The sequence below is a fragment of the Tasmannia lanceolata genome, unplaced genomic scaffold (assembly GCF_043159265.1).
Source record: "Tasmannia lanceolata isolate RefF3 unplaced genomic scaffold, GAP_Taslan_0.1 ptg000044l, whole genome shotgun sequence".
In the NCBI taxonomy this organism is placed as follows: domain Eukaryota; kingdom Viridiplantae; phylum Streptophyta; class Magnoliopsida; order Canellales; family Winteraceae; genus Tasmannia; species Tasmannia lanceolata.
In genome coordinates, this window is record NW_027518721.1 from 19,360,504 (window position 1) to 19,387,546 (window position 27,043).

Here is a 27,043-nt window from a genome sequence, read left to right on the forward strand (position 1 = left end):
GAGCCAAGAGGGCATTTTCGTCTCTCTCTCTCTCTCTCTCTGTCGCTCTAATAAGACGAGAAGAGAGCTCAACATACTTGCATGAGAAGGAACTAAGGAAGCGATTCCACTGTTAGGGTTAGGGTTAGGGTTTTTCGCCTCGAGAAAAAAATGTTGCAAAGCGGGAAATTGACGCCGAATCTGGACCATAAGAGCACGAAAGTCTTGAATCTCACCGTCCTTCAAAGGATCGATCCTTTCATCGAAGAGATTCTCATCACTGCATCCCATGTTGCCCTCTACCAATTCAACATTGAGCTCAGTCAATGGGTTTGTTCTCCATTTCAGATATCCTTTTTACTCTATTTTCTCTTATTTTGTTGCCAATCTCTTCATTATTATTTTTTCAATTTTGCAGAGTCGCAAGGATGTGGAAGGTTCTCTCTTCGTTGTTAAAAGGTGAGGTTCTCGTTTTTAATAACTTAAATTCTGGTGTTTCGTAATTAGATGCGTGTTCGATTCACCAATTTTCTTATTTTGATTTTGTTTTTCCTCCTTTTTTCGCTTGATTTGGTTAGGAATTTCGGAATTTGGACTTTGGGGTTAGGGTTTTTTAATAACCTAAATTCTGGTATTTCGTAATGAGATGCGTGTTTGATTCGCCAATTTTCTTATTTTGATTTTGTTTGGCCTCCTTTTTTCGCTTGATTTGGTTAGGAATTTCGGAATTTGGACTTTAGGGTTAGGGTTTTGATGTTTGCAGTTCGAGCAATGGTTTTTGTTTGATCTTTGGGAATTTTGGGTTTTAGGGTTTGGTTTTTTATAGTTTCAATTTTAGCAGTGATTCAATGCAACTTGTTTCACCATATTATGGTGCAGCTCTCATGCATTGCATATATCGATAGTCTGTTCATAGGTCTGAACTGTTCGTGGTTCGGGCCCCACTCTTGGTTGCCTTTATGACACAAGAACGTCTCTGATTGGACGGTTACAATCGTCCTGACAGTGCACTGTCTTGCTTTATATTGTGCTCATCACACACATATAGTTATGCTAGAGAGTCTAATTTTATACAGAAATCATGGTATTTTTGCAGGAATACTCAACCTCGATTCCAGTTCATTGTCATGAACCGGCGCAGCACAGGTTTGGATTCTTGCTCTCTATTGGATCATTAATTTCTTTCTTTTTGTTCTGTTTTAAGGGATCAATAGTCTCAGGGAAATGATATCTGCACCCTCTTTTTGATAATGCGCTTTTTCTTTATTTTTTTAATGGCTGCACTCTTTCTAATGGACACTTTTCTTTATGAAAATCTTATTTTATAATTGACTCTTTTCTTTATGAAAACTTTTCTAATGCACTCTTTTTTTATAATGCACACTATGAAAACTTTTTAAATTTTTTTTTTTTATAATGCACTTAATTCTTTATTTTACACTTCTTTAACTAACTACGAAAGTCCAATTCCCAAAAAGCTAAGACAGACAATCAGAAAAGTTTTTATTACTTACAAAAAGTTTTTTTGTTAGGGGAGGAACGCTATTATCAACACATGGTAATGTTGTTATCATTTCCCTAATTTTATTTCTGTTATTTTATTGTTGAAGCCTTTGTATGGGATGTCTTTCTAATGCATTATGGTGAAATCATAGCCTATAATATAAAGAGCAAACAAATGGTTTTGCCTGGGGATGGAACTGGATTAGATAAGCTTAGGGCACCAACAATAGTATTGCAATCAAGGTATTTAATGCTTTAATAAGCGACAAGTCCTGCTTAGGTGCCTAAATGGTTGCCAAACATATAGGGTAAGAACAGTATTGAGATGTAAAGGTATTGAACTGTAATAATGAAATGTATAACTATTTTTTCCAAATCAATTATAATTTTTTATTGAAAACTGGAGAGAGAAAAGCAAAAGGCTGAAATCTTCAGCCATTCAAAAAAAAAAACAAAAACAAAAACAAAAGGCTAACTGCAGTACTGCACTACCTAGAACAAAAGGAAAAAATCAAAATACTCGTCCTACAACTTGAGCATCCCATCCCAAACCCTTGATTCCCTAATTTATAACTAATTTCAGGTTGTGAATTTAATATGATAGTTAACATGTTGAGCGAGTAAGAAAATAATTAGTTGCATGGAAATGATTGACTCAACATGTAATTATGCTTTCCTCTTCCTCCCAAACCACACACACACACTCTCTCTCTCTCTGAAACTCTAGAGGAGGTCCTTTGCATTTACGCCTTCATCTCTGGGTTTTCTTTCCTTTTGCGGAGATTCTTTGTTTGCTTGGGCAATTTTTCATTGGTGGATGCTGAGAACCAAAGAAATATGCGAATGGAATCTAGAGGCCTATTTTTCTTCAGCAAAAAATGGTAGATTTTATGAGTCGTTAGTGTTTCTCGCCATGAATTATGAGTCAGTTTTGCCCTATTGATGGAATTATTCTTTTTGACTTAGAGATTTCAGTGCAAACTCATGATACAATCTTTGAAAACCTGGAAAGGAGTGATGGAATTCAATTTTTTAGGTATGGTCGGGTTTCTTCTTGAAGCATAGTGTTTGCAACAAAATTGATGCAATTGGATCATAGACCTATGATTGACTTTATATACTGGGAAAAGTGGTCTCTTTAGGTTTCACTGCTAAATGCTTCAGAGAAGGTTGAGGCATAGTTTTAAATTTTGGCCGAAATCAGAAATTTTGGCCAAAATATTTCGTTGTCGGTTTGGACCGAAACTGAAAGTACATTGAATCAGAAAAATATAGGATTTCGCCGGAATTTCAACTGAGCTGGAATTTCATTAGAAATTCTGTTTTCACCCTTATTTACAAAATTTCCACCGAAATATGAAAGATTTCTACTGAAATTTTAAAAATTACCACCGAAATTTAAAGATTTCCACTGAAATCGCTGATATTTCCACTGGGATTTTATAGTAGAAATTAGAAAAAAACCAAAAATTTTATGAAGGTTTTACATGATTTCGGTCAAAATTTTCACTGAAACCAAAATATGGTTTTGGTGGTTGCCGAAACCGACATTGAAACCGACATTTAAATCCTTGGGTCGAAGATAGCAATAGACATCACAACTTTCAAACAATTTCAAGATTTTCTCATTAAGGATGGAAGGGGCGACGTGCAAATGAAGGATGAAAATTTAGCTGGTGACCACCAAGGCAACACAAGCAGAAGTTCAGTAGCCTTTGGGAGTTAAGTGTGTCATTCTTGGCGAAGCAGGCCGTTGGTTGTTGGAAACAAAGTGGGTGGGTCCACTCAGAAAAAAAGTGGGTTGGCCCATCACAGAGTCAATCAAAGGAATGTTGAAGAGAGAGGGATATCATGGTAGAGAGACATGACATGAAGTGATGAAGTGGTGTGAACCCTAAGGTTTGTGGGTGATTCTTGGAACCATAGGAGCTTGATGGGTAAAATTTTGCAATTGAAGTACTTCAAAGTTCAAACCATACTCGATCCAAGTGGAACCCTACCCAATTTGTGAGCCGTGTTTGCAGGGTAAAATGACCAAGGTTCCCATGAAGGGCAGAGGTGGAAGGACAAAAAGTTTATCGGCTAGGATGACGTATGTGGACCCCTGTCTCATTCTGCAAGAGGAGGGTTCATCTACTTCTTGACTTTCAAGGATGACCATTCAACGTATGGTTACCTGTACTTAATGCGAAGTACGTATGAGACCCTTGAAAAGTTTAAGGAGTTCAAGAATGAATAGAGAACCATACTGGTAAGAGCATTAAGGCTCTCCGCCCTGATAGAGGTGGATAGTACCTCTCGAGTGAGTTTGGGGACTACCTACGGGTGAGTGGGATCGTCTCTTAGTGGACTCCTGCAACACCAGAGCACAACGATGTAGCAGAGAGGAGAAATATGACGTTGTTGGACATGGTCCGTTTGATGATGAGTCTCTTAGTGGACTCTTGCAACATCAGCACAACGATGTAGCAGAGAGGAGAAATATGACCTTGTTGGACATGGTCCGTTCGATGATGAGCTTTGCCAATGCACCATTGTTTCTATGAGGCTATGCCTTAGAAATAACGCTTTACGATCTCAACCGAGTCCCGACTAAGTTGTGCCTAGGACTCCATATGAGATATGGACGTGTAGGAAACCCGCATTGACTCTTTTGAGGATTTGGGATTGTGCAGCCCATGTGAAAAAGATAGGCGCCGATAAGTTGGAGACGAGGACCAAGAGGTGTGTATTTATCAGATATCCCAAGGAGACTAGGGGTTATTATTTTTATAAATCAGGCGAGCAAAACTGTTTTGTGAGTTGGAATGCCACGTTCTTGGAAGAAGAGTTCATCCAGAACGCATGCGAGAGGGATATGGTTACCTTGGATGCAGAACCTAAGGGCAAAATATGACCTTGTTGGCAAGGCTTATAGCATGGTGTCTGGCGGGGTCGAGATGGACTCCCTGAACTACAAGCATGGTTTAAAATTTCGACCGAAATCTGAAATTTCGGGACCGAAATCTGAAATCAGTTATACCCAAAATGTGACAAAATTTCGGCCGAAATTTTGAAGTTTCGTTTTTCTTGAAATTTTGTCCTAAATTTAAGGATTTTCACCAAAATTACCGGAATTTTGGGAAAAATATTAAATAATAAAGAAAATCAAGATTTTTAGGGTGAAAATCCTTAAATTTAGGATGAAATTTCAGGAAAAACAAAACTTCAAAATTTCGGCCGAAATTGTCATGTTTCGGCCAAAATTTCGTATGAGATCAAATATTAGTTTATTATATTTCATCGGATTTTAACCGAAATTTTGATTTCGGTGATGACCAAAACGCATTCCGGAACCGAAATTTGAAACCATGACTACAAGGAGGTGAGGTCGAACATAGATGCGAACAGCTTGTTAGTCGCAATGAAATCTGAGTTGGACTCGATGTATTCCAACAGGGTCTGGGCTCTAGTAGATCCACTAGTGGGTATTAAGCCCATTGGGTGCAATTGGATCTATAAGAGGAAGAAGGGCCATGACGGAAATGTAGAGACCTTCAAAGCTAGGCTAGTGGCAAGAGGCTATAGTCAAAAGGCTAGTATTGACTACGGGGAAACCTTTTCATCAGTGGCCGTGCTAAAGTCCATCCGGATTTTATTGGCAATAGCTACACATTATGATTACAAGATTCGGCAGATGGACGTCAAAACCACCTTTCTGAAAGGAAAATTCATGAAGTCATGAAGATATCTATATGGTCAAGTCTGAGCGTTTGTTTCTACCGCCTCTCTTAAAACGAGATAGGCTTGTTCATGAACTCCGTTTGCATTGCCTATCTTGATAGCTAAGCTCCCCCATAAAATTCTCTATGATGTGTCATTGGCTCTGTTATCCATTAGCTCATCATCCAGGATGTGACAGCTAAACAAAGCCAGTTCGATTAGGGGTCAACATAGCAGGGCGAAATGGGATGTATCTTAGTGATGTGTATTTTTCATCATTAATATTGTGATAGCGGTTCATGCTTGTTTTTGCATTCAAGGTTTTCTGTCTTCATTTTCATGAATTACCCAAATTTGTCTTCACCTTCACTCCTTCTAAATCGATTGCTCACCTACCCTTTAATGCAGAGTGGAATACATCATCTTCAAAATGCAGTTTCCAAGCTGGTGATTGATATGGCAGTCAACCTGTAGAAGGTAGTTGTTAGTGCCTTTTAAAAATGTAACCAGCTGCCTAGGCATACGATTTACTGTGGCAGGGATTTTCTACCTTCTAACTAGTTAGGAAATTCTTCCTTGCAACATCTTTGGTGATCAGGATTAGGGAATCCAAGTTGTGGTTGCAGTGCCTCACTGGATTTTTTTAATTTTATTGTGGCCATTCTACCATTTGATCAAGTTACAACTTCCCTCTGCATGTCATTTGTGGCCTCAACAGCTGAAATGATACTGTAAATGCTCTTCAGTCATTCTAATTTTTCTACCATTCAAAAAATAAAAAATACCAGTTTTGTTTCTTTGTTCTCTTAGAATCTGAAAATTCAAAATCATCACAGGAATTTAACTAATGATTCAAAAAAAAAAAAAAGCAGTTCAATCATTGCCTGGGGTTTAAAATTTAATGTATATTATGTAGTTGTGTCATAGTTCTCCCATGCATATAAAGCTTTAGAACTGACTTCGGAACTGTGGGGGAATGCTGACTGCTGCTTATGTTTTTACTTCAAATGCTACTGTTGGCACTTTCAATCTTTTACATGCATTTTTTCAAAATTTTATTTGAATGCTTTACATGCATGATATCGGACCTCTTGTTTGTGACATCAGATTGATCACTTTCTGCAATGCTGCCTTAAATTTCAAAATATGCTTTCTTTCGTTTGCATGTTGTAGGCTTGTATCTTTCCATGTTTGTACTCAGGAATGTCCCAATATGCTTCCTTCGTATGCATGTTGTAGGCTTGTATCTATCCATGTTTGTACTTAGGAATGTCCACATATCTCTATACAGATAATCTCGTGGAGAATCTCTTGGGAGATTTTGAGTACGATGTCCAGGTTCCATACTTATTATACCATAACGCAGCCCAAGAAGTTAATGGTATTTGGTTTTACAATTCAAATGAATGTGAAGAGGTTGCAAATCTTTTTACCAGGTAAAAGCAGTTGCAAATATGCTGTTCAGCCTATATAGCATTTGTGTTTTAAGGTTTAGAGTGCTGTTGCAAATATGCCTTTCAGCCTATCTACTATTTGTCTTCTAAGATTGAGAGCGTTATCTATTTAGTTTATATGAAATGGCAAACTCGAGAAACTTGAGGAGACATCATCTGGTTGCTGATTAATGGTTGAAGCTGAAGAATAATTGTAAAAACACCGCAATAATACCTTTCAGAAAAAAGCACCTTAATTATTTGATTACATACTTCTTCAATTTATTGATTGTATTTATGTCAACTAAACAGAATATGCATTAATGAGTACAGTTTTAATTCATTACTGCTCCTAAAATCAGCATACCTTTTTATGGAGAACCCATTAATATTGATAATGGAGGGCTTCAGTACTATTATCTAAAAGAATTATGCTCACATTCTTGAAAAAATAAAAAAAGAATTATGTTCCTCATTGCACTTACTAATGTAGGATGATCGAAGGTTGAACTAATATTTCTCTCTGATACCAACTCTGATGTAGGGTGTATCTATCGAATGGAGTTAGGGGTGAAAAGGATTGGTGAAAATTAGGGTTTTGGTTCCTAAAATTTGTTATGGGATTGGAAAGATATTTATACCAGGTTTCAGGTAGGTTTAGAAGTGTAGACATATGTCAAAAAAGGGTTTCTTTTCCTAAACTATGTTATGGGATTGGAAAAATATTTCTACTAGATTTGGTAGGTTTAGAAGGGTGCAGACATGCCGAAAAACTACAGACGTATGTCGGGTATGTCAGGAAGCTGTAGACGTATGTCAGGAAGGTGTAGGCAAGGGTTTTGAGAAAGATTAAGGGACATGGGCTTTAGGTTGAGATGGGATGGATAAAACAAGAAAAAATTTATGGTTTTGAGGATTTAGGCAAGGGAAAGGAATATGTTTCGGTTCCCGAACAAATAGTATGTGTAGAAGAAACCAAGAAGAGAAGAGAAGAAAAGAAATCTAGATTGTAAGGGAAACAAGATACTTGTTCAAGGTATCCTATCAAGAGTTTTTCTTGGCATCTCACCAGAGAAGCTTTGACATCGCACCAAAAATGAATGAAGAAGATTATGCTTGAATCACACTAATAATTCCGACAAAGAAAAAGCCTCGAACTGTTCGATTTTCTTCCTCAGTTGTTAGTGGAAATTTTTTTTGTTTTTTTTTGTTTTCTGTTGTACATCTTTCTTAGGGTCTTTTTCGGTCCCTGTTTTCTAATGCATCTATTTGCCATTCAAAAAAAAAAAAATCCCGATGCTTCACACCTTAGGAAAGATCAAGGCATCATAGCTTTGCTAAGAGTAGACATCACATCTACACAAGAGAACTTCAAATCTTCTTTCTTTCATCTTTCCATCATCTTAGCTATCAAATTAAGGTCCATGAGGCTAACAATATATAAGAAAAAGAAGAGAACTAGAAAGTTCTAAAACCCTAAACAAAACTTGACGCTTTTAGACTAAACTACCCTCTAATGACTATACCCACTTAAAATTCACTTAATACATATGTCGGGCCTATTTAAAACGCTCATAACTCAGAAACCAAGTGATATTAGTGGGAATAAATTGTGGTACGCCTGCTATAACTTAACGGACTTAAAAGACACCTAAAAATTAAAATTTAGAATTTACGATAGTCCCCATCTCTTACATAAACTCTCGGTTACTCAAATTGATCAGGGGTACAGTTTTGGTCCTTTGAACTTTCAAACTAGGCTATGGGGTTTTGAAGTGTCTTCCCTCTATTCTACATCTTAGGTGATATTATGTGACTATTCTTCTTTCATTGTACTTTTAACAGATTTATTTTTCTCTTTATTTAGATTAGCGAATGTCATAGTCTATTTATTCGGTAGGTAATATTATAGTACCATCATTCATGTCTGACTAGATAAATTCAACATTGTTCATTCAGTTTTATTTTCTCTATCATTTTCTATTATAATATGATTGATTAAATTTTGAAATTGGCAAGGACAAATTTTTTCCTAATTTAGTAATAGAATTGTATTCCCACCAAGTGAAAGTGGAAGCATGCTCAGGAGTTCTGTGCGACCGTAAAATACCTACCAAGTTGAAGGGAAAGTTTTATAAGACAGCTGTGAGGCCAGCCATGCTGTACGGCTCAGAATGTTGGGCCACCAAGAAGCAGCATGTCCATAAGATGAGTGTAGCGGAGATGGGAATGCTTAGATGGATGTTCGCCTACACAAGGTTAGATATAATTAAAAATGAAGACATCCGTAAAAAGGTGAGGGTGGCACCAATTGAGGAGAAGATGAGAGAGCGACGCTTGAGATGGTTTGGGCATATCCAACGTAGGCTTTTGGATGCTCCAGTGAGAAGAAGTGACTCGTGCCAAGTTGATGGAATAAATAGAGGTAGGGGCAGACCAAAAACAACTTGGGTAGAAACAGTGAGGAAAGACTTGATGTCTAGGAACATAACAGAGAACATGACCTTGGATAGGAGAGAATGGAAGAAAATGATCCATTGGGATTAGACTTAGTCAATTTGAGCCGGGTAGATTCTTTCACAGCTTCACCTTCTTCATGAAAATTTTCTAAAGGATTCATTAGCCGACCCCAACTAGTTTGGGACAAAGGCTTAGTTGAGTTGAGTTGAGTTAGTATTAGAATTGTATTACGACATCCTGTGTTTGACGATCCTTACCCGCACGATACAAAAGCATATCAGATCCCTTATCTTGAAGGGATATCTATATTATCTGCTTGATTATGTGCGGCCCGTGGTAGCAACATAACCGGGGGAGTATACAAGGAAGACAATTCGTTTCAATTACATTAGTATTAGTTAGTGATCCCATCTCGATGAGTCTTTTCTTCAATGATGAACTATTGGCACCAATCCTGCATTTTGTCTCCATATATTGAGGAGAACGGGGGCTCAGCCAGAAGACGATTGTGTCATAAGTCATTGGTGGCATAGCCCGTTGCAGAAGTCCCCTTTTTTGATCCATTTATTTAGGGAGCCTTTCTAGGGGTAGGACCGTGAGAAAGAAAGAATCGGGAGGGGGGCACCTGCATGGCACTTCTCAACCGTCTCTGCGAGGGACAATTGAACAAGCGACTCATGAACGCTGCCGGGTTGGACGAGCCAAGTATTGGATATGTATATCCATATCTAGGTAATATAGCCTGCAATAGAAGAGAGGATCCTAGATACAGATAGCCAATAAAACTATTCATCCTCCAAAGCACCTCATCTACCCCAAATCAAGGACTATAACCTTTCTATAACTTACCCAACTGTTGTAGGATGTAATCAGTTTCCTCATCTACACGTTACTTCCTCAATTAACTAAACCAAACAATCATCCTCCCTTACCTCTAATTAACGTCTACAATACCCATATGCTTACGAACCTCAAGCATGTATATTCGACATGCAAATCCCTCCTCTCCAAAATATTCCCTCGATCTCCTTGTGGTTGGTGTGGCAGGAGAAGAACATGAGGGTTTTCAAAAAGGGTTTTGAGGTTAGTGCATGCGAAGTTCCATGCCATTTTCTCCATGGTGTGATGGGTCGTGTGTGAGAACGAGTCAGTAGTGTTTTGGATACAATTCTTCGGGCCACGTGGGATGTGGTTCATGCATGCCACTCCCTGTGGACCACACCCAATCGACCCTCTCTTCATTGGTCACCTTCTCTTGGGGCCATTAAGCTTCACTTTGAAAGTTTCAGCTTAGGCAACCCTAGTTCCCTAGTTCAGATGGGATTGTTGGCATCATTAGAGGCCACAACAACTCGATTACATGGCGTTTAGGAAGCCCATTCGACTGACGGACTCCAATGAGGTGGAAATCCTTGCGGTAATGATGTGAATCCTCCTCATCGAGCGCGGTCGTGGCTCCTTGATTGTTGTGGGTAATTCGCTTAATGTCGTCCATTGGGTGAAAGAGTAGAAGGGCTTCCCTTGGAGATTTGCTTATGTGATGCAGGAAGTTTTTCATCATAATGAGGGCTAGGTGCAGGATTAAAGATATACTTGATCGCCCAATTCCTAGCGGCTTTGAATGCGTCCTTAATCAATATAACCAAATTATTATTCATCCCAAGGATGGACGACCATACGCGGTGGCACCAATACCTAGTAGCAATAAAGTCAAGATTTACGAATACTGATCCCTCTTTTGATTTGGCGAATTTGGGATTTCTCTTGATTCCTTCTCTCAATTTTTTTTATTGTTTAATTGTTTTATGATTGATTTGTGCCAATTTAAATTAGGGCGATGATTTTTTCACCTGCCTGTAGGAGAATGCGCCCACCTTTTGACGTGATTTGACATTTTAAAGCGTTAAATTCAGCCCACAATTCACGTGTGGGGGGGGGGGGGGCATTATCCTACAGGGGGGCAAAAACAAATCTCCCTTTGAATTAATATTGTTGAAAAAAATATGTTGGCATGTCGATTTTCAATTTGTTTATTATTTAATATTTAAATATATTCTTGATAGGTTTTGTCACTCTGTGCCTTTATAATTACATATCAATTTCTTATCTTATTGTTTGTTTCGTATGATGTTTTGTGAAACTAAACAGTTAATATTTACTGTACAAAAAAATGTAATTTAAATTTTTATGAGCAAATAATTCAAGAATAAAATGTAAAATTTTTGTTACGGACTTACGAGGCATTATTACTTTTTTGGTTTCAAGCTTTATTTTAAGTACTTGTTTTTGCGTGCTTATTGATTCTTTGATATTATTATAGTTATATTTTTTCTTAAACCAAATATAATTATATAATTTTCGAGGTCATGGAGAACTCCAACAAAACTATGTGATTTTGAAATAAAGAGGTATCACAATCTTGCTCAAAGCGAGACCGTGGGGAGGTTAATGTTGCTAATCTCCCTACAGATTCGGGGTTAAGAGTTCGGATATTTTATTACCACCCCAATGGAAGGTTCAAATTTGGAATTTATATTTTCAAAAGGGCCTTTAAGCCCTAATTGTGCTTATAATTAGCGTGGAATGGGTATACTAAAGCTTTTAGGGGTTTGTTTGACGTCATTTGAGAACTTCGCATTGTCCCCTTTATGACAAAGGCCGTGGGATTTATTCTGACCCTTGTTTTTGTATGATGGCTGTTTTGAAAGTTTGAGACGTTTAGTTTTTAATGTTTGTGTAAATTCTATAGAATTTACGATTTAACTTTATTACTTTAGCAACTTAGTTTATTGAGTTTATTCATGTTCACTGAACTCAACTCAACTCAACTCAACTCAACAAAGCCTTTGTCCCAAACAAGTTGGGGTCGGCTAAATGAATCCTTCGGAAAAATTTCATGAAGAAGGTGAAAGGAATCTACCCGGCTCTAATCCTGGCTCTAGTTGGGTTCTTCTACCTGGATCATTTTCTTCCATTATGTCCTATCCAAGGTCATGTTCTCTGTTATGTTCCTAGCTATCAAGTCTTTTCCCTCTGTTTCTACCCAAGTTGTTTTCGGTCTGCTCCTACCTCTTTTTACTCCATCAATTTGGCACGAGTCGCCTCTTCTCACCGGAGTATCCAAAGGCCTACGTTGGATATGTCCAAACCATTTTAAGCGGTGCTCTCTTATCTTCTCCTCAATTGGTGCCACCCCCACCTTTTTACGAATGTTTTCATTTTTAATTCTATCAACCTTGTGTGACCACACATCCATCTAAGCATTCGCATCTCCGCTACACATCGTATGCACATGCTGCTTCTTGGTGGCCCAACATTCTGAGCCGTACAGCATGGCTGGCCTCACATCTGTCTTATAAAACTTTCCCTTCAACTTCGTAGGAATTTTACGGTCGCACAAAACTCCTGAGGCAAGCTTCCACTTCAATCAACCTGCTCTTATTCTATGGTTAACATCATCTTCAATCTCTCCTTCCTTATTTAGAATTAAACCAAGATAGCGAAAGACATCCCTCTTAGGTACCTCTTGTCCAAGCATATTTACTACATCCTTGTCCCGCGTCCTTACATTACTAAATTTGCATTCCATATATTCTGTCTTAGTTCTACTCAGTCTAAAACCTTTGGATTCCAAAGTAGTTCTCCATAACTCTAACTTAGCATTTACTCCTGCTTTGGTTTCGTCGATTAATACTATGTCATCTACAAATAACATACACCACATCACCTCATCCTGGATACCCTCTGTAAGCTCATCCATAGCTAGCGTAAAAAGATAAGGGCTTAGAGTTGATCCCTGGAGCAGTCCTATTTTAATTGGAAACTCACTAGACGTGCCATCCGTGGTTCTGACACTAGTTACTGCCCCATCGTACATTTCCTTAATCACATCAACATATTTAGTAGGCACTTTTTTCCTTTAAAGGACCCACCACATAACACTCCTAGGAACCGTATCATATGCTTTCTCCAAATCAATGAAAACCATATGAAGGTCCTTTTTATTTACGTTCACTAAATATAATTAATTCACTAGCAAGTGTTGTATGTTGAAACATTGGTTATTATTGGCTTCATGAATATTCTCAATCTCTTTCAATGATTCATGGTCTCCTGTTTCTCCTTAATTTCTTCCTTATTTTTCTATTTTCTGAAGAGAGAAAATATCAACACCCCCCCCCCCCCACACACACACCCATTTCAAAGATATATTTATAATCTGACTTGAAGAAACCATAGAAAGCCAAATTGGTCTAAAAATCCCAAGAAAAAAGCTGAAAAGATGAAAATGTCCCGAAAATTTTTGGAGAACAATTTTTGTCACTATGCTTGTGAATTGTTATTGCAAGCAATTTTCATTTTGCAAAGGCTCTATGTTAGACCTATAAGTTATGTTTGGGATAAGATGGAAATCTGACTCTTTCAAATTTGTTTTTAAGCAGTCACTTCTAGGTGTAGTTGATATTGCATCTATTGTAAGAGAAGATGGACATTTTGGCATACTGTATGTTTGTTGTTTAAATAAGTTCTCTATTTAGATAGATAACTGATACTATTATTTACCTTTAAGAAATAGTTAAATGAATGGATCACAATTTCAGACCTAACAAACATACCTGAGCTTAGCCTGGCTTGTAATTATTAATCCTTGGTAGCGAGAATTAATGTTTACATGTCATTTCACAGATGTGAACTGGTTCCCTACATATATGTGGCTTGTCAATCACGTCATTATTTATCTTATATTGAATTTAATTTAAGCGTATTCTTGTTGAATTTTTGAACATGGATGAACTTTTTGTTGAATTTTTGAACTTGGGTGAACTTTTTGGCTTTAAGCTACTTGCATGTTACTCGTGCAGGATACTTAATGCTTTCTCCAAAATTCCTCCAAAGCCTAATGCTTCCTCAAGCAAAAGGTATTATTTAATCTCTCTCCTTAATTGAGCTAATTCAATAATTAGTCATGTATTCATACCTTTACAGATTGTTTGACCTTTGATGTTGACTTTGTAGAACTTGAAAGTTTGTTATTTTTTGTTTTTGCTTTCTAAAGGTTCATGTGCATGGATTGGGAAAAATCTATTTTCCGGAATAGGTCTAATTAATTGATTGAAAATGGGAAAAAATGGGCATAATAGCTGTAGAGTTTTGCACATTTTAGATAAATGCGATGATATTTACATAGAAATATAGGTATTAGATGCTGACACAGAAAGCTGCATCATTAATAACTGCATTGCATAAATTACACTGTCATCATAAACCATACACTATCTAAATTTTATGCGCCCCCCCCCCCCCCCCCCAAAAAAAAAAAAAAAACTTTTGGTTGCCCCATTGACTTGGAAACCATGGCAATCTGGCATAACTTGTAATTGGTATGACCCGGTTCCATTGTGAGTTCAAGAAACTTTACGAAATGAAATTTCCGTCGTTTCGTTCCGGTTTTCGAATGAAACCAGTACGTTTCGGCCGAAATGAAACGAAATTGTCACCTAAGGTCATTGTACAGGAATTTAAAATTTCCTGAGAAACAGCAAGTTTAGTTTCCTAAATGAGGTTTTCTATTAAATAGAATTTTAGTGTTAGCAGCGATTAGAAGTTTGGTGTGCCATCATTATAAATTTATGGCTTTGGTGTTGAAATTTTGTGTTGAAATTTTAAAGGCCCTTGCCTGGTTTTTGTGATTTTCTCAGCTTCTAATGTTGACTATAGGGGGTGGGTTAGAAGCTCAGTATTGTTTGGAAAGTGTTTGATATGATGTGATTTTATTTTTCAAAAAATTCAATGATTTTAGGCTAGCTTTTGTACTTTCTTTCACTTTTCTGTTCAGTGCTTTCCTTTTGCCTGTGATTTTTTTTAAAGATTTGATATCCCAAGTGTCATGACTATTATTTTTCTCATATTAATAAAATTTAAGGTGCTGGCCGGGGTTCCTAGATAAATTCTGGGGTAAAAAAGTATCATGACTATTATTATTTGATCTTTCTGCTTTCCTCTTCAACCTGTTCCCGCTTAAATTCCTGGCTGAGGTTCAAGCTGTTTTAATTGTATGTCTGTTGGTTCTAGGAGCTGCTTCTCTTTTCATGAAAGCCAAATGTATATACCCACTTAATATGTACTTGCGGGCCGCGGCTAAAATTCCGTTCTGTTATTTTTACTTTGGAGGACTTGTGCTATGTGAAAGGTGTATCATGCCTACCATTTCACTATGTAGTTCTCAGTTTTTGTTTTCCTGTGCCAGATTGTAAATAGTCATCTAATCGCATCCTTAATTTCTCCAGACTTACACTGGCAAATCGTGCCCTAATTTTACTTCTCTTTACCATTTTTATGCAGCAGCGAGTTTGAGGAACTTGAAGCAGTTCCAACTTTAGCAGTGATGGAAGGACCTCTGGACCCATCGTCATCATCTGCCCTTACTGTCACAGATGTATCGGATGATATGTTTGTGAATTTTTTTAGCGTATGTGCTCCTGTAACCTTCTTCATGAAAAATTTCTAAAGGATTCATTAGCCGACCCCAACTAGTTTGGGACAAAGGCTTAGTTGAGTTGAGTTGAGTTGATGTGCTCCTGTAAGCATTTGACTTGAAGCCTGTTGTTACCCTCAACATGAGTTGTTTGTGCTTTATCCAATATATTCTTTTACCTGTGTTGCATGGATTTGGATTCGCATATCGGATTCGGCAAAAACCCCAAAAGTAAGATTTGTGGGTTCAATAATTTTTATTAAATAAAGATTAAAGATTTAAATGTGGGCGGCGGGGTGGGTGGGGGCGGTGGCGGGCGGACGGGTAGGTGCTATATTTATCTTCTCCGTCGTACCAGATAGCTTATCTGCTCTGTCGGTCAGGAACACAGTGGGCCTACATTGTTTGGGTGATCAAAACCATTCATTTGATGGGCCCTGACATAGATAGGTGTGCCCAAAAAATCAGCTTCATAGGATCATCCTAACCCCTCAATTTGTAGAGGATAAAAATGGAGAGATTTCAATTTTTAAAAAAAAATTAAAAAATGGACAGATTTCATAGCCTTCCATAAGTTATCTGGTCGATCGACCAAAAACACTTCTCTGATTGTACGGTCTTATATATATATATATATATATATATATATATATATATATATATATATATATATATATAGAGAATAGAGTTCCTAAGGTGTCACCTCATATAGCTTATATGAGGTGGCGCTCAAAAAACATAAGGGGCCCACATTTTTGGAGTGATCTAAACCACTCATTTGAAAGGCTCTTAGATAGATATGGTGCTTACTAAAAATCAGGTCCATAGGATCATCCTAACCCTTCCATTTATGGAGGTTAAAAATAGGGAAATTTATGGAGGTTTATACCCATCCATTTCAACCTCCACAAATGGAAGGGTTAGGATGATCCTATGAAGGTCATTTTTTGGGCACACCCTATCTATGTGAGGGCCTATCAAATGAATGCTTTGGATCATCCAAACAAAGTAGGCCCCTTATGTTTTTAAGCGCCACCTCATATAAGCTATATGAGGTGACACCTTAGGAACTCTATTCTCATATATATATATATATATATATATATATATATATATATATATATATATATATATATATATATATATATATATATATTAATGAAAATTTTGAGGGTGGAGGGTTGAGATGTTAGGGTTTTTATTAAGAGAATCCGAATGTGTCCCATTCGCGTTTCAAAACCTGTCGGCACAGATCCCGCACATGGGGGCAAAGAATCCATGCAACACAGGCTTTCACTTATAAATGTCTTGCTGTTTTGTGTGATCTGACGCTAAGAAATTATGCACTTTTGGCATGACTATCTTTTTTATTTTTGTTTTTTCAAATCTAATCTTTAGAACTTCCAAAACTTGTCTCAACATCCATGACTACCTTCATGATCTTCATTGCCCATGTCATCAAATAATCAGCAATGAAATGCATTGAAAGTTTGTGAAAATGTATCTATCATTAATTCAAAATAGCACTTATCTGCATAATTGCTCTTCATGTCAACTGCCCCTGTTCTGCACTTAAATTTTTCATTACATCAAACTTGCTTATTGTTGCCCACCAATACAGAGTATGCGACTATGCTTCTAACAGTGAGGGTTCTTCTGGTCAAATTTTCTGCAGGCAGCAATGAGTATGGGAAGTGCTTCAAATGTAGCTGTTACAGGGCAACAACACCAGTCTCCTGCACAACAGTCTTTATCGTTCCATGCACCCAGTGCCATTCCCTTACCAGCGTTGCAAATACCATCTCCTTTGCCAATGTCCCGTAGTCCTCTAATTCCCCTCTTGGATAATCCTGATTCTAGCACCAGGAGCAATCATGCCACTAATCTTGCAAAGCACTCTTCCTTCTTCGCACTTCCTTCTTCTTCTGCATTGATGATGCCCCCTATTTCATCTTCTATGTCCACTGTTCCTCCAGTTCTCCCTCCTGTGAATCTGCAACGCCCTTATGGTACCCCAATGCTTCAACCCCTTCCACCACCCGCTCCGCCTCTATCTCTCACTCCTACTCCAACATATGGACCTGTTATTTCAAGAGACAGAGTCCGCGATGCACTGGTGAGGCTTGCACAGGTATGGTCTTTGTGCCTTGCTTTTTTATTCTCTTCTTTTATCTTGTTGATATTTTGTACGACAAATTTGTTGAGGATACATCTTTTTCTTAAGAATATGAGTTCCATCAATTATAATTGGAAGCACTATGCTAAGACATTCCTTCAAAACATACTGACCTCTTTCTTCTGTCTCGGGCCCAAGACGGTAATTGTAATTTTGTCTTCAGGGTCTCCTGGCTACTAAACTAGAGGCTCTTTGATGCATAGAATTGGAAATGTATATTCTAACTGAAAAGCAATGGAAATATCTTATCTTTTGGGGGATTAGAATTTCTCCTATGTTTCCAAGTTTGTTCAACCAGGGTGTTTTGGTACACACTGAACTAATTTGTTCACCATTGAATAACTAACCATATGTTATGTGCTTTGTGAACCATATGTTCTCTCTCTAATTCACTCTTAATTGATTATATTGACCTATTAATTTGTATTCTCTGCTCTCTCCCCCCTCACTTAATGATCTTTTAATCTGCCCCCATTTAGCCACCCCTTAATATCCCCTAGTAATTGCCCCTTCATCTACTTTAAGGACAAAGTATTCCAAGTATCCTAAGCTTACAAGTATCAAACATAAGAAATCATTGCCAAAGGAGGACTTCCCAGTTGAGCTATTGCTTGATGTGGTAATCTTTATCATTAAAAAAATTAAAAATGTATCATAGTTGTTACTGAATTAACCCTATCAAATTAACAATGGCTGAAAACTCAGTGACATGCTGTGAAAATGGGGAGAACCAAATCCATCAAGCTGAGTTCACTAGACACTTGCGAACCAAACCATTAACTTGACAGCTATTTTTTCTCTTTTGTAACAGACATTCATTTCCTATGAACAACACGTGTTTTTCACTGATACTTAAATGTTCAAACAGTTCTCAATTTCAATTGCATGAGGTCTAGGACTGTTTTTTATTGAAGTTTTTTTTCATACTTTGAATAAAAGAGGATCTAATGGTTACCTTGTTTTTTGAATCTCTTTTCACTCTCTGATAGAATAACCATTTCATCGACATTGTGTACCGAGAGATGCTGAACGCTCACTATTCATGATCAGGCAAAAGATGAGGTTTCTGAGTTTTATTTTTGTAGTTTGAGTAATTCAAGTTCTTGTATAGCAGCTGACCTTTGAAAAAAAAATCTTGTATAGCAGCTTCTGTGATTTCATGGCTTTGATAGTGGACAACCGTGGTTATATAGTTTCATTTTATCCATTGTGATGGGTGTGGTGGAAAATGTTGTGCTTGGATTGTGATTTTGGAAGGTGAGAGCATTCTTATCTGGGTGGCCTTGATTATCGAACATAGAAAATCAGCATGAATTGGCAGAATTCTCTTCAGAAAGCAAGTAAGTTGAGTTCCTGTTTGGCACAATGCTACCAGGGTGAGAATTTTTCCAGTTTCTTGGGCCATATTTGGCAACCTTGATTTTTTTAACAATGGAATATTAACTTACTATATGGTGAGAGAGGGCTAGAGTGGGAGAGGGAGAGGCTTGAGAAGGCTTTAGTGAGAAGTGGGTGATAAGTGATCCCCGACATCAAGTTTCACATTTTTTTTGGGGGAATGATATCTGCACCACCTTATTTTGATAATTACACCTCTTACTGTATAAACTCTTTATCTAATTGACTGTTGTTGATAGCTTAAGAAGAATTGGCTAGTCTTTAGCAGCTAGATAGAAAAAGTTGAAACTAAAATAGTGTAGTGCCTTTATTGAAACTAGGGAATGAGGATCATTTACCTGTTTTTTCTCCCTTATTTCTTTAACCTTATCCTGTATGAGGATTTTGAATGACTGGATTAAAAAAACAATGATACTTATCCAATACAATCTATCAAAGTTCTTTTGATTGAGTGAGTATTATTTTCAACTTGTAGTTTTGAGGCTACAACTTGTCATTGACATTTGGAATTTAGGGCCCGTTTGGATACCTCATATTTTGTATTTCGATTTGGAATTGAGTTTTGAGCAAGGTTTTCAATTTCGGTTTCGGTACCTATTTCGGACCCCACCGAAATCCGAAATTTTGGGCCAAAATGTGGTAAAAATTATAAAAGATAACATTTCTTTCTTTTTTTTAAAAAAAAAAATTACATTTTCCAGAAATTTTGGAACGAAATTCCGGATTTCGCCAAATTTCGGTCTCCACCAAAATCCGAAATTTAAAACCATGGTTTTGAGTACAAAATGAATAGATCCGCCACCTTATGTTGAGGGAGACAGAGAGGGAAGGGGTACTTCCTATTGCAGGGGAGAGGTTGAGGAGCCAAGAGGGTGATGGAAACTGCCAGATCTGTGGATTTCCAATTACTTATTTCCACAACTAATTTGGAAATCTGATTTTTTTCACTGATAGGGTCCATTTATCCTAATGGCGGCCTTGGCCAAATGCCTTTGTGAACACATTGATTGAATGATCCTAGGCCTTTCACCCATCAAACCTCATCTTGGGTTCTGCCAAGAAAAGCTAAACAGTTGATTATTCTACTCCTTTTTCTTCTCTGCCCGTTGGTCTGCCTCATTATGTTCTACAAGATTCACACCTCAATTTCAATCAATACCCGTGTGATGAATGCCAAAGATCAATTTCTGGGTCTATCTACGTGAAATTGAAACCGCTGATCTTATAGAACATCATGTTCGAATTAAGATAAAGGGCTACGAAAATCAGGAGATCAATGGCCTAGAATAAGGTTTGAAGGATCAATGGCCTAGAATCATCCGATCAATGTAATCTCAACGCTATTTGGCGGACTTGAGGTTTCAGGTCCGATCGATGGATCTGATCAGGTCCACGTGGCACAAAGGCCGAGTATATTTGCGCAAATGCCACTTACAGTGATAAATCTAGGTATATGTTAAATTCGCACCCCTGTAGGATAATTCGAACCCCGTCAACGTGAATTGATGTTAAAAAGTGTTAGTCTTCTACATACCCTCCGAATTATCCTACAGGGGGTGCGAATTTATCATCTCCCTATATATCTCCCTCATTTTTTGTTGGTTTTTTTTAGTCTTCTATTCTTAGTAAAGCAAGTGATAAACCAGAGGGTGAAGCTCTCTAATGGCGGCGTTTAGAGGGATCTCTCGATTATTAGGGCATCAACTTCGTCTTCAACCTCCAAACCCTAGCACTCATCTGCTTCCTATGCAACTTGTCTTTTCCAGAGGAATCGCTTCAAAGCTCTTCGTCGGAGGTAAAATCTCATCATCCACAATCTATTCTTTCATTAATTGCTCTCTCTCTCTCTCTCAGTCATGATTCTTGATGTCTTGAAGTTAAATAGTTAGGGTTTATGGAAATGTACCCGAAACTATTCTATGCTTCGAATCATGGCTATGAAGATCTTGCGTGCTGTTGAAAATGTTTTTAGTTTAAGAAAGGGCTTTGAGTTTTGATTTCCATTTCTAAATTATTTATGTTAACTTACCAACTTCTCTAAAAGCTTAAGCTATTAGAGAAAGGCAGTATTTATCTTTTATACTTTAACACTCCCCCGCACGTGTGGCCCACTTGACAAACACGTGGCACATGTGGTCCCACTTTGGGCCGACCATTGCGTGTGGATTTTTGCTATCCGGGAGGTTTGAACTTGAGACCTTTGGCTCTGATACCATGTTAACTTACCAACTTCTCCAAAAGCTTAAGCTGGTGGAGAAAGGCGTTATTTATCTTTTATACTTTAACAATTTATCCCTCGGGATTTTAAATAGCTGCATGGTGGCATATTTGTAGAACAATTCCTTTTGAGCTTTGGATTTTGATCACCCAGTTTTTAGTCCACTTTGAAACAAAAAAAGAGTTTTTTCTTAGGGTTTTAAAGGAACTCTCTCCCCTCTTTTCTATGCATGATTCGGGTCGGGTTGAGCTTTTTCCATAAGATTCGGGTGAGAATGCTGCATTCTGGGACCTTAAAGAGTTGCATTTTGGGACCTTAAAGAGTTTAGGGACTGGAAACAGAATGTCAGGGATGTCCAAGAAGAGTTGGACGGGATACTGGCTAGGTTAAGTATGGCAGATTCCTAGAAAGGGTTAATTTCCTTTTGCTAAAAAAAGAATTGGAATCAATCCGAATCTGACCCCATTTTATGGTAAAAGCTCAAGACTAATTTCCAAAATTCAACCCAAGCTGCACCCCTAGTCTACCACCCAACACAGTATATAAGGCCCTGGTGAAAGAGTGGAATGACATGCCAAAATCATATGACATCAAAGAGTTACAATAGCCATAAGAACAGTGTTGCATGATTTAACCTTGCAGACAATGACTAGTATTTTTAATTAAACCAATTTTTTATTTGGTTTAGCATATTTTACTGATTACATTCCTAAAGCTAACCAATTGAGTAGAGAAAAGATCTCGCTATTTAGAGTGATGATTTGACTCCTTTAGATCAACTAACTTCAGTGAAATTTGGTATCTTTTATGTAATCTTTAGAGTTTAATCTTCATTGTTTACCTGTTCGATGAAGCCAAGTTGATTTAATCTATACCTATCCTATAATTGGTTGTCGATTATCTTAGCCTTTGATCGACTTCCTACATGTAGGTTTGTTAATATTAGATTGCTTCTGTTGATATTTTAACGGTTTTAAAAGATAATATTTGAAAATGAGCAGGGCTATCTTTCCTTCTTCTTTTTTTTTGGTATTTTGTTTTAGTAGAAAAATTTAGTCTGACATCGAATGATAACTAAACTTCCCCTAGTTTGATAAAGAGAAGCTCTCTCTAGGGCTTTCTCTGGTTGTTCTCCTAGGAGGGAAAGTGAAGTGACTTTTAGAGTGGAAGTGGGCTGGAAGTGAAGTGGAAGTGGGGGTGTTTGGTTGTCAAACGACAAACGTGCTGGGAAAGCAAAATGGAGTGAAAGTGGATACCAATATCAACATTGTTGAGGGTTGGTTTGATTTTTCCTGAAGGAAAGTTGCACTTTGTGGCCCGCTGAGGTGGAAAGTGTGATTGTTCAAAAACCTTGCCACCTGAGCTGACAAGGAAATGAGCAACAAATGAGGCCCACCAGAAACTAATTACTACACACTTGACAATCTTTTAAGCATGAACATCATTGTCTTGGATTCATAAATTCTAGCCTTTGACACCCTTGGCAGTTCCCCATAGGTGTAGGACAAGCGGTAAAGACAAAGACTGATAAAAATTAACGTAGGTGCAACTCAGTATCCCTAGAATGGTTTATAGGCATGGATTCAGCAGCAATTTGGGAGTGAACCACAAAGGTAAGAAGCATTGTAGTCCGATTTTAGGTCAAACGAATAAGTGGATCAAGGATCAAGTAGCATTGATTAGTTATTGTGTGAGACTTAGGCAACTGGCTAGTAAATAACAGTAGGATGGATACACAAGGAAAAAACCGAACAATGATGGAGCATCCTGATGCAGCAAAGGCGACATTTCAAAGAAAGAGGACCTTGTTTCCTTGGTTGGTCTTTATGGGGTTTCCAGTGTTGGGAATTAACACACACTAGTATCCGGCAGATACATGGGCATGAGTATGAGAAACATCCTTCCCAAGGTTTATACCCCTGTAAGAGAAAGGGGGGGGGGGGGGGGGGGGGGGGGGGCGGGCGGGGGCACTTCATCACACTAACCGGGTGCTTCATGCTCAAACACCATGGCAATGATTTGATGACCAACAAGTGTCCTACATTTATGGGTTGAACACTTCTTGAGTACAGAGTACTTCTATTGGCCAATCTTGTTAAGCTTTGCAGGAAAGCAAATACTTGACACTACTTGGTACCATCCATGATGGTTGACACCAATTCCAGTGCCCTGCTCCTGGCTTCCTTCGTCTGACCACATGTAGCTACGAAGGAGAGGCTTGATTCTTGGCGTAGGCTTAGTTCGGTTGTCCGTTCAGTTGGAATAAGTTATCATTAAGTTGTAACCCCCAAAAGGTTGTCGTAGGCTTAGTTCGGTTGAAGTACTTGTTGCAGATTATTGACGGAATCCTGCTTTATTTTCCATCAATGGGCGTTGAACCGTGTGTTTTCTGCTGTGATATTTTCGTTTTGATACTGGTCCATTTTTTGGGCCGATCTCATGATTCTTGGTTTACGGCTGGAATTAGGGTGGTTCTCAGATCTGGGCAGAGAAAACAGTGAGGGAATGTGTGGAAGAAACTGATGTGGTAGTTGGCAGCTTTGATATGAGGGGACACTGCTGCTCGATGAAAGAAACCGCTGTGGAAGAAACCACCTTTTTTATCTTTTTTGATCGATGGCCGCTCAGCTCACCACCCTCCCCGCCGTTCACAGCCAGCCTTGAGTTTTTTTTTCTTTCCTTCATTCCCGATAACAGAGCACCAGTTTCTTTTTCTTTTCTTTTCTTGTCTTTTCTTGTCGTCTTTTTTGCCACATCAGATCCTCGGTTTTTCCTACTCGAGGAACGCAACCGAACTTTTGATAGCCTTGAGCTTACCCATTGGATCATAGAAATTTTTATATCCAAAATAATTCTTCTAATAGGTCTTACCTTATTCTTGAATTCATTTATCAAGCAACAAAAATTGGAAAGGGAACTGATATTGCAAGTGAATTACCTCTGGATCTGAGGCTGTGAATTTGAAAGAGGAAAAAGGACATCAAATTGCTTTTGCTACATACTTCTGTTTACTTAAAGATCAATTCTTTTGCTTCTAATAGCTACAATACCGAAAACTTCCAAACATAAATGATGTCCCCCCTGGAATAGCAATATACTTGACAAGATTCAAGAACTTTGTTGTTGGGAGTTCCGTAATGTCATTTCACTGTAAGAGCAATTTCAGAGGAAGAAAAAATCTCAAAATATGATGAAAGATATATTCAAGAAGAATGGAGCACTCATGTTAGCTGAAGGAGTAGGAAGCGCCAACGACGATTGATTACTATGCAGGTGGCCCTTGAGGCAAGGTTATATAAAAAAGAATAGAATTAAGAATCGTCAGAACGATCCGATTGAAGAAGCCATGACTCATGATGAGAGCATGCATCAGTTCATCCTTGGATATATGATGCCCAGATTACGGATAAGGAGACAGACACAAACACAAGAATGGAGATACAAATCAGCGTTTTCTAAATTCTTGGACACAGATACGGTTATAGGTATATCCCATGCCTTTAGGTAAGACAGAAGATATGTTTAAATAAAATATCATAAACCTTAACAAGATTTATTTTTAAAGGTGGAATGAATAGTAAATTTAAAATAGTGTTCGAAATTTAGATGCAAATATATTTTTTATACAACCAAAAATCATTATATGGTTGATTTGAAGACTGACATATTTTTCAAACATTATAGTTATTACTTATTTTGACCAATAAAAATATCTATCAAGTTTATTGTATATTGATTGTCAGTGTATTGACCATCTCGGTCTCCCTTGGTTTTAATAAAATTGGCTACAACTCAACTCAACTCAACTCAACTAAGCCTTTGTCCCAAACTAGTTGGGGTCGGCTACCAAAAAAAAATATCTATCAAGTATCCTAGTATCAGACTATCAGTAAGACATCTGATACGATACACCATACATTGGGCCTACACAAGTATCCGAGTATAATAGCTTTGGATAAATCTGTAAAAGTGGATTTTTGAAAAGTCAAATACATTTTTCCATACTACATTTCTCAAAGCTATAATGTTGCATGCTTATCATGACCTTGACAGGTTCATGTTTGTACAGATTTAGCTTAAATCGATGTGGGATGACTTTAATGGCTCCAGCCAAGAACTGCTTTTCCTATGAAAATCAATCTTATAATTGAGTAGTATCAAATAACCATCAGCTACTTAAGACATCTGATTTGTCAGTCCCAACATACCCCTTTAACTACATCACTTGCTCTTCCTAAACCTTCAGAACTAGTACCAGTTGCCCAACCAACAACCAAGTGATTCCAAAAATGTTTTACAGCTTTGCTATTTTAAATATTGTTGATTCTCTTGACCTTTTGTAAATGCGAATGAAGAGTGGTACCTACTTCAAAGGACCACGTTAGTTTTGCCAACTCGGCTGTGGTAATTTTTTGTTATCTTTAGTTACTAATAAATCTTTCAGAATTCAAATTGTACTGCGTGTTCTTGAAATTTTGGCATGACAAAATTTGGACCCCATATCTGTCGGTGCTTCCATATGACTGGAAGTATCTTCTCTAGTGGCATTACAAAATAAATAAATCTTTATTTTACCTTCATATTTCTTCACATGGCTTCCTTCCAGGGTTGTCATTCTATACAACAGAAAATGCCTTGTCTGAAGCCTTCTCGCAATTTGGCCAAGTAGTCGAAGGTGATTTTTCTTCCAACATTTTTGTTTTTTACTCTTTTGAACTATGTTGCTACAATTCGTTACTAACTTGTTCATTTACCAGCTAAAATAGTAATGGACAGAGTCTCAGACAGATCAAAAGGTTTTGGATTCGTTACCTACGCCTCTGAAGAAGAAGCCCAGAAAGCCCTTACAGAAATGAATGGGAAGGTGAATGTCCATATCTTTTGCTTTTGATTTATCTCATATGATGTTTTTTTGGGTATGGCTTAAATGTTAAAAAGGACAATTGGGAACAGGTACTAAATGGACGTGTTATTTTCGTGGATAATGCAAAAGCCAGACCACGCTTTGACGATGCAATGCCAATAGCAAGAGGGCCTCCTGAACCCCCTAATGTGGATTAATTACTGTGTAAACTCATATAATCTTAGGAGCCATATAATTATATGGCATGCCATTGCTTTGAGGAGCGTAATTTCAGTTGTCTACAAAGGGCAAGTCCTGCGATACTTTTTTCATTGGTTTGCAAATGTTCGTACAGAACCCAGATCATTTGGAGTGGGCTTCTTTGGTTCACAACTTTGGTTTGCACCATCTCTATGTATGCCCACCTTCATGGGCATATTTGCATTCAGAGCAACTCTCGTATGCCCACCTTCATGGGCATATTTGAGGGCATATTTGAAGGCATATTTGCATTCAGAGCAACTCTCTCTCTCTCTCAGGTAATTATTATTTGAGCAAATGATGAATTAATTGCATTTTGAGCCTGAATTTAGGTATGGATGGTAGTTTCATCTCTATTGTCTATGGAGTGAGTGGCACAGTTAGTCCAAAGGACTGTTTTTCCCTCTTCTTTTTTCATCTCCACCACTGCCGATGGTTGCGATTTGCGAAGATGAAGAAGAGGAAGCAATAACTTATTGTCTAATGGCATGCAATATAATAGCCTGATTCTCCTGTATAGAGATGTCACTAGGGAACTATACTTCGTCCCGTTTATCAGCATTTTCACCCCCTTTTGTTTTCCCTTTCTTAGATA

At 37.8% G+C, this 27,043-nt stretch overlaps 2 protein-coding genes across 4 annotated transcripts; both read left to right on the plus strand.

The window, feature by feature from the left end:
• Positions 1–31: 31 nt before the first annotated feature.
• Positions 32–18,935, plus strand: LOC143863601 (mRNA-decapping enzyme-like protein). 2 transcript variants are annotated; one of them, XM_077374316.1, is made up of 8 exons: positions 32–309; positions 398–438; positions 1,076–1,125; positions 6,476–6,620; positions 13,940–13,996; positions 15,423–15,546; positions 17,228–17,683; positions 18,718–18,935. In XM_077374316.1, exons 1-8 carry the CDS (start codon positions 151–153, stop codon positions 18,772–18,774), a joined length of 1,089 nt encoding a protein of 362 aa, XP_077230431.1. In that variant the 5' UTR covers positions 32–150; the 3' UTR covers positions 18,775–18,935. The 2 variants fall into 2 exon arrangements, with proteins under 2 accessions (XP_077230431.1, XP_077230430.1); XM_077374315.1 differs by having other exon boundaries at positions 33–309; positions 15,420–15,546.
• Positions 18,936–20,667: 1,732 nt separating this feature from the next.
• Positions 20,668–26,709, plus strand: LOC143863743 (RNA binding (RRM/RBD/RNP motifs) family protein). 2 transcript variants are annotated; one of them, XM_077374505.1, is made up of 4 exons: positions 20,668–20,921; positions 25,951–26,019; positions 26,111–26,208; positions 26,298–26,709. In XM_077374505.1, the coding sequence occupies exons 1-4, from the start codon at positions 20,789–20,791 to the stop codon at positions 26,403–26,405; spliced, it is 408 nt and encodes a 135-aa protein (XP_077230620.1). In that variant the 5' UTR covers positions 20,668–20,788; the 3' UTR covers positions 26,406–26,709. The 2 variants fall into 2 exon arrangements, with proteins under 2 accessions (XP_077230620.1, XP_077230618.1); XM_077374503.1 differs by having other exon boundaries at positions 20,675–20,921; positions 26,102–26,208; positions 26,298–26,565.
• The last annotated feature ends 334 nt before the right edge of the window (positions 26,710–27,043 follow it).